Consider the following 7873-nt stretch of genomic DNA (forward strand, 5'->3'; position numbering starts at 1 on the left):
CGTAGCCCGATTAAGGCCCGACTAAAGCCCGATTAAGGTAGCCCGATTATAGCCCGAGACCGACCGACCGAATATAAAGTGTACCATGTCCTCAATAACTAAGCCCGATTAGTTAAATGGGCGGACACGGTGTAGCCTTTGAAAGTCTTCAAGCCAGATTAAGCCCGACCGAAACCAGACCGGCCCAACCGGTTGACACCCCTACTAATATCTATAAAAGGTTTGTTGTCTTGCTTGTGAGTGTTCAACTATTTTGGGTTTTCAGTTTCTAAAAATATATTTCTGTGTTTGTTTAGTGAGATATAAATTCCTTGTTTTCATCCAATTCATTCACTTGAAGAGTTTCAGATAAGTTGTAGCATCTTTTTTTATTTTTAATTTTTTTTTTTATTTATAAATTTCTAGGGCTTTTCTTTTGTGAACTTATTTTTCATTAATTTTTTAGTACTTTGATGCTAGCGATTAGCCAACGTAGTCATTCTGTGAATTTAAGTTTTTAATGGCATTGATGGAAAGAGACGAGCATCCAAATTATGTGAATTAGCTTCTTACTCAAGGAGAAATCAGTGGCGTGAACCATATTGGAATTTAAAGAAGAGAATGGTTTTTTTGGTATTGTGGTATAAACTCGTTTAATTGTATGAGTTGTTTGCATCTTTGATTAAAGGTTAGACCAAATTTCATGCGGTATCTTGGCTGTGGTCTCTGAATTTGCAAGTAGGTAGAAAATGATTCTTAGCCCCTGATAATGCAGGTTCCATCTACTTGCCTATGAACAGCCAGTTCAGTTCAATGATTAATTGTTGGTCCAACATTTACCAGATTGAACATAATCAATGTGCCCAAGGGGTTGAAGCATAACAAATTCCTTTTTCTATTGAATTATTGGTTAGTTTAAAACGGGGGAGGGATTACATGATATTACAAACATGTTATATAGATCATGCTTTTACTGTTTTACATGCATTTGTATGAGTCTTTAGCTCAAACAAGTAGAGTACTTGGAGATTTTTCCAAGAGGTGGTGGTTCGAATCCATCATGACTTATTAAATTTTCTTTTGCATGGCAAATGTTAATATAAAATTCAGATCTATGTGTAACATGAGAATTTTTTATTTACTTTTTTATTTATCAAGTAGGCAATAATATAGGTTGAAGCGAGGAAGAATGATCACTGTGTTAGACAAAGGAGGAGAAAGATTGAGAAATATAGCCCATAAGTAAATTTGACTTTAAAGGGGGAGAAAGATTGAGATATATTGACATTGCAAATCATCAATAGTCAATACTGTCATACTCCTCTATCGATTACAGAACAAGTGGACAATCCCTCGATCTCCCGGCTCATGTAACCAGTGGTGGGAATAAATAAAGAAAAATGCACTCAAGTCAATCAAGTCACAGTGTTTTCCAAAAAAAAAAAATTATTAGTATTTAGTACTTATTTTATTTTAATGAGATCACAAAAGAGGCAAGGTAAGATCCTTTCAAGTTTGCATTTGGATCATTTACCATAGTCTGCAGGGAAAATGCATAGGGTAAGTTGTAAAAAATAAAAACAATGTAATGAAAGGATACTGAGAAGCCCTTTTATCTACCCTCTCCCAAGTCTCAAATAAGTCCATTGTACATTTATGCTAATCTATAGGGTGAGTCTAGGTTGTTGCCATGTGGTGTCCAGTATGGCAGTGTACTAATGTGTGGTGAAATTAGAAATGAAAAATTCAATATTTTGGTGAATGATATTGAGAATGTATAATAGTATACTATGAAATCCTAGGCCAATATGTTAGCACTTAAATATCCATCATATGATCCACTCAGATTACGATATTAGGGCATTTGATCATTAAATCTTGTCGAACTCATGTGATAAGTGGGGGAAAAAAAAATCAATATTAGGGATACTATTGGGGAAAAATTGGTTGCTACCCAGGTTGCAATGAAGTAACTGCTACCGTTGCAACCACTATTCATAGCCAAAGAAATGGAATAATTCATCTTCCCCCTTGGGTCCTCAAATATCCTCCTTGATTTTAGTATTTAAAAAAAATACCCTAGGCCAAATTTCATTTCATAAGTTTTAATATGTAAATTGTATATTGTTATACACTTATACATACTATTTAGTATATATTCCAAAATCCAAATAAACACATAGGAAGTTAGGAGCCGTTGGTACTTAGATCCAATGGTCCAAAAAATACCCCTAATTGGTTAATACGGTGATGAGTTGGATATAACTTAGCTCTTAGCTCCAATCTAAATCCAACGACCATACTTACAGAAAGAAATCCAACGACCGTGAAGACTCTAGCTCTAATAAATATAAAATCTGAAAAGTGAAAACCCTAGCTCGAAGCTCGACCGATCAACTCTGAATACTCTTTGGTCTTTCCAACAAAAAGGAAGAACTCTAAGAACAAGAAGAAAAGACAGCAGCCGGAGTCTGGTGGTAGAAGTCGAGATTCTCGTTGGGTGAGATACCATGAACTTCTAGTGGGTTCTAAAGAACAAAAGACTCAGAGCCGAGAGCCCCGCCCGACCTCAACTGTTCGACATCGAGGCCAATAGCGAAGCCGCCCTCGCCCCTTCCCTTCCGACGCTTCAGGCTTGCAGCATCGGTGCCGAAGGAGGTAAACTCTCTCTCTCTCTCTCTCTCTCTCTCTCCTCCTCGTCTCCTCAACATTTCATTATTTTTAATCGCTCCACTTAACCTGGATAAACATAGACCAGATCATCTTTGAGAACCATGATTGTACTGGAGTATATACAATACCGGAAATGACTATGATAGTGCGAGTGGTGTTTGAAACATCTCTTATCTTCCCTGTCTCCATGCCCACAATTTTTTGTGTGGGTCAGAGCGCTATTGAGAGGTCGAATCCTAGATTCTTGATTTATTACCCTAAGAAGTATACCAAGTCCTAACCCAATATTTGAATTTTAAAATATCTAGTCCTAACTGAGATTGCTCATACCAATAGCTGGATAATTGAACATAACAGAGATTTTTGAGGAGAAATTAAAAAAAAAATATATATATATATATATATATATATACTACTTCATATAATGTTCTTCCTTTGACTGACATTCTTTTTGTCCACCCCTCCTCCCTGCAGTGAAGCAGGTTGATCCATCCTCTGGCATAAAATGAGATTAGAGAAATGTTGGTTCTGTTCCTCCACTATTTATCCTGGGCATGGTATTCAGTTTGTTCGCAATGATGCAAAGGTACAATTCTGATATTTTTTGTCCATTTTGCTTAGATTTTCTTTGCCAAGTTCTTACCTACATAATTAGGGGGCATTTGTTGTCTAACCTTAGTAAGAGGTTAAAGACCAGATAATATTTTTTTCAAGCTAGTGCAACTGTGCAAGTGATAATATTGCCTTACACAATGAAACACATCAATTGGAGTGCTAAATTAATGAAAAAACACATCAACTTATGAAGTTACCCTTTTGTGATTTTAAAGACCAGTTACAATTACGGTTATGTCTGTATGTGCTTTTATTGCTGGAGAAGCATGTGTTTATGCTGATAGCCAATTGGCCCAATCAGTCATTAAGTATACAGAGAGGAGGAGTACCAGCAAAAGATTAAATAATTCAATATTTGAGTATCTATGAATGAGAACTACAATACGTTAAGGAATACAGTAGCACCGATGCAGGTTGCTTACCCTCTTTGGGATCGTTTTGGGGGGCATGTCCATGATGTTCACAGTGAACATTGGGAACATGTCAGGAGACTTTAAACCTCCATGTCCTTGATTGGCTTATAGTCTTGTGGGTTTATTAGTCTGCTATTAGTCACTCCTCTCACTTGAATGAGTATATTGTTGGCCATTATTTTGAGAACCAAAGAGTCGATCATTGGACCAGTAAGCCTTTTATTTGAAGTGGTTAAGATCTAAATCTCCTTCACTTTCTAACTTATGGAAATACCGAATCTAGGGACCTAGGAATACCTAATAATATTTGAAAGCAACAGGAGAACTGAAAAACACTCCAGAAAGTATGAGCCTCCCCCTCTTCTTTAAAAGTAGTTTGTCCAAAGTGGCAGATAAATTTTGGTCCATGTCCTTTACGCAAACTAAACTTTCCCCAAATTTCAGTGAAATGTGTGACATAATATGTGATTTAAGCAAGACATCATTCAGACAGTTCTAATGTCTGATTGGTCGCAAATATGCTGCCAGTTGCCAAACAGTAAGAAATTAGAACATGAATTTGAATTGCCTGGTTGTCACTATATTTGCAAGAATGGAACTGTCTTATTGTTTGGTGGTGCTACCAGGTCCTGACTAGTGTATTCTCTGTAGATTTTTCGTTTTTGTAGATCCAAGTGTCACAAGAACTTCAAGATGAAGCGAAATCCTCGCAAGGTAAAATGGACAAAAGCATATAGGCGGTTGCATGGAAAGGATATGACACAGGTAATAAGCTTTCTTCATTAATTCCTTCTAGGCTCTTAAAATGAGGTGCTAGATTTGTTCTCCCCTCTTTATATATATTTTTCTTTTTTCTTTATCCGTTTTAATTGTTGTCTATTATGAATTATAAAGGATTCAACGTTTGAGTTTGAGAGGAAACGAAACAGACCGGAGAGATATGACAGGAATGTTACAGAGAATACACTGAAGGCCATTAAGAAGATAGATAAGGTTAGAGTAGATAGGGAAGCCAGACACCATGCATTGAGGTATGTTCTGTTGCCATTGCCAGGTAGTTAATTTGCATGCTAAGAGATCTCTAAATTACTGGTGTAAATGATGTACCAAACTGTTTGCAGGATGAAGGGAAAGAAAGCCAAGGAGCAGAGGGAGGCGGCAAAGGAGTTGGAGCAGAGCATCCACATGGTCAAGGCTCCTGCTGCTCTTCAAAAAGAGCCATCTCTCACCCTTCCGAAGATCAAAGTCAAAGTTTCCCATCAACAGGCAGAGGAGAATCACCAAATGGAAGAGTGAAATTAGTGGTTTTCAATTGTTTGAGCTCCACAGGGATTCTCTACGAGGGTGTTGCCTCTAGGAAGCCAAAAAAATCGTTTGGGTTTTCAAGTATTACATGTAGAATGAAGTGTTTTTCATTTTTCTGCTGTAGATGCTTTCTGTTATCTTTCTTTTGATGAAAAGATGCTTTCAGTTATTGATTATTGGTAGTTTGATACTGATTACTCTCTCTCTCTCTCTCATTGCTAAGCTACTTGATTCTGCCAAAAGAATCATACTAATTTTTACTTGGTTTAGAATTGATACCATGGTGGTAGGGCTAGTAGGCTAAAGGTAAGCTAAAATGGGCTTCGCAAAGAATTGACTCAGAAGGGTGATTAGAGGATTTTGATGACCTAGATTATTTAGGATATTTAGTAGCCAAAGATGGTCTCCCTTTATAGGTTAAATGAGATGAAGTATCATTCTAAGTGCCATGCTTGTTGGAGGGGGATTAAATGTATGGAAAGCTCATCATCTTTCATTATCAAGGCTTTGACATTTCATTCATTATCAAAAGAATGAAAAAAAAAAAAAATTTGGAATGAAAAGGAAATTTTATTGATATGGAAAATGTAACTATTACACTGGGAAAGCGAAAAGAAATCTCTCAACAATATATATATATATATATATATATTTTTGAAACCAAGGTGTCCGGATTAGCTTATGTGCACCTCGACTAATTCTCGGGGAGACTAACGCAGCAATTCTTGTACTTGGCCTTGATTTGTGACTTGTGACTCTTTCTACTTTTAATAAGATTATTGGTCGATCTTTCCTTAATCCACTAAGTTGGTAATGTGATATTGGAGAATTTGACGATCTTACAATCATTATGGTCCATTGGACATTATACAGTAGACCTACATAGGGGTCAAGTATAGACTCATAGAGGAGTCAACAGGGGCCTAGGGTACGGATGTGAATTTGAAATCGAAATCGAAACCGAAACTGAAACCGAAACCGAATTGAGCCAATTACATCAAAACCACAAAACCATTTAGTAAATGGTTTGATTTTGATTTCAAGTTTCAGGCTGATTAGCTAAACGGGTCAAAATCGAACCAAGTCGTTTAACCCGTTGGTTTCAAACTAAAGTGAAACCGTGAAAACCGAACTATTTAAACCTTCAGAACCGATCTGATTAACCAGTTTAATTTTATATAAGGCAGGGGCAGAATCGGTATATCATTTCCAAAAAGATAAAAACCCTAAAATAAAAACAATTGAGATTTTGAAGCTTTGGTATGCTTGCGTGTTAAGATGTACAATGTGGCTTTTGGAGGTAATATTTTTTCTTTTAGCCTCGTATGAAATTCTTTGGACATTAGTTTCATATTCTAAGTAATTGTACATAGTTTAAATGGATGAAGATGAATTATTTGAAGCCTTGGAAGATGTGTTTTCAGAGCCTTCTACTCCGACTTTGGCATCATCCACCACTACTACCGGTGTTCATTAGTATTTAATAGTTTTGTTTGTATTTCACTTTGTCAATGTAATATTTTTTTTTACTTAGTTGTTTGGTTGTTTTAACAAAACATAATGGCTTGCATTTCACATTCTCAAGATTGAATTATTTATCACCAAAAGCAAATTTTAGTAAACATGCCAATAAACTAGCAAACCGATTGCTAACCGTTTAGAAATCATATGGAATAAATCGAAGTCGAAACCGTTTAAAATCATGAAACCGAAACCGTGGAACTGAAACTGTTTACTAAACGGTTGCAGTTTCAGAAAGTGCAACCATTTATTAAATGATGAGATTTTGGTTTCAGTAGAAAAATATTAACCTAACTGAACCACACCGTTTAAACCGAAATCGAATCGATTAACACCCTTAGCTTAAGGTCACACTTTTTGGAAAGCAAAGAAATTGATGCAAATAAATCACCATTGTACTTGGGAGGAGCTGATCAAGTACTGCCAAGGCCCATGTATGCTTTTTCTTTGTTAAAGCTGGTAAGCTTCTTTGTCACATTACCAATTGAAGAACTTATAACCTCATGAGATAATTCCCCACCCCAAGCCCACCCCCACACCAACCCCTACACCCCACCCCCCCGCCACAAAAAAAAAAAAAAAAGTCCTTGAGAGCTTGCTAGCATGGCACGAATCAACTGAGCAAGCGGTTGTCTTCCCCTTGCGTATATTTTTACTCCAGGGGTGTGCGATATAATACAATTTGGTTATCCAACACTGACTCAGCTGGCCCCGTAGTGTGCCAGATTGGAGATATTGCCACTGGCCGACGACATTTTAGGGGTTTGCGGAGGATTTAGGGTTTTGAGACTTTTGAGTGAGAAGAGGGTATGGCTGCCGTGATTACTCGTAGAACGTCTTACTTGCGCGCCCTGTGGAGATCAACGAGCTCGGGAAGCAATTCTCATCCTGCATTCCCTGCGTCGATTCGATCGGGTTCAACTTTTCAACATTCTCGAATCTCCACTCCTTGCTCTCCATTTCGGTATAATTACTTCTACTGATTATCGCTTTGCTTTGAATCTGCGAAGTACTGATCATTTATATTTCTATCCGTCCCTCTCTCATTCTTTACAAAATTTTATTATCTCTATTGAAGGTTTCGACGAGAACCACTGTTCTTGAGCACTCTTCTCCCCGTCCACAGCGCGATTGCGTCCGCTTGTCTCGTTTCCAAGCTTCCAAGCGAAGCAAGCTCTTCTATGGAAGGTTACTCTCTCTCTCTCTCTCTCTCTCTCTCCATCCTTGTGTCTCTTTTTCTATTTATTTTATATATATATATATATATATATTGAATGTCGATGTAATTAGAGTTAGGCTTGGGGCTATATGCACTTGTAGTTTGAATTTTTCCTTGATTAGATTTCAGGTGTGTTTTCCTTGTTGTG

At 37.1% G+C, this 7873-nt stretch overlaps 1 protein-coding gene across 1 annotated transcript; it reads left to right on the top strand.

Moving 5' to 3' along the window:
• The first annotated feature begins 2350 nt into the window (after nt 1-2350).
• LOC122057391 (probable ribosome biogenesis protein RLP24) lies at nt 2351-5182 on the top strand. Its single transcript, XM_042619469.1, has 5 exons — nt 2351-2637; nt 3127-3238; nt 4332-4445; nt 4575-4711; nt 4802-5182. Exons 2-5 carry the CDS (start codon nt 3158-3160, stop codon nt 4974-4976), a joined length of 507 nt encoding a protein of 168 aa, XP_042475403.1. The 5' UTR covers nt 2351-2637; nt 3127-3157; the 3' UTR covers nt 4977-5182.
• The last annotated feature ends 2691 nt before the right edge of the window (nt 5183-7873 follow it).

Source organism: Macadamia integrifolia, chromosome 12 (genome assembly GCF_013358625.1).
Source record: "Macadamia integrifolia cultivar HAES 741 chromosome 12, SCU_Mint_v3, whole genome shotgun sequence".
Classification (NCBI taxonomy): Eukaryota; Viridiplantae; Streptophyta; class Magnoliopsida; order Proteales; family Proteaceae; genus Macadamia; species Macadamia integrifolia.

Excerpts from the sequence above, each read along its gene's own strand:
- LOC122057391 (XM_042619469.1), top strand. The coding sequence starts at position 3,158 with ATGAGATTAGAGAAATGTTGGTTCTGTTCCTCCACTATTTATCCTGGG. Across the intron at positions 4,446-4,574 it reads ATGGAAAGGATATGACACAG|GATTCAACGTTTGAGTTTGA; the intron begins GTAATAAGCTTT and ends TGAATTATAAAG. Across the intron at positions 4,712-4,801 it reads GCCAGACACCATGCATTGAG|GATGAAGGGAAAGAAAGCCA; the intron begins GTATGTTCTGTT and ends AACTGTTTGCAG.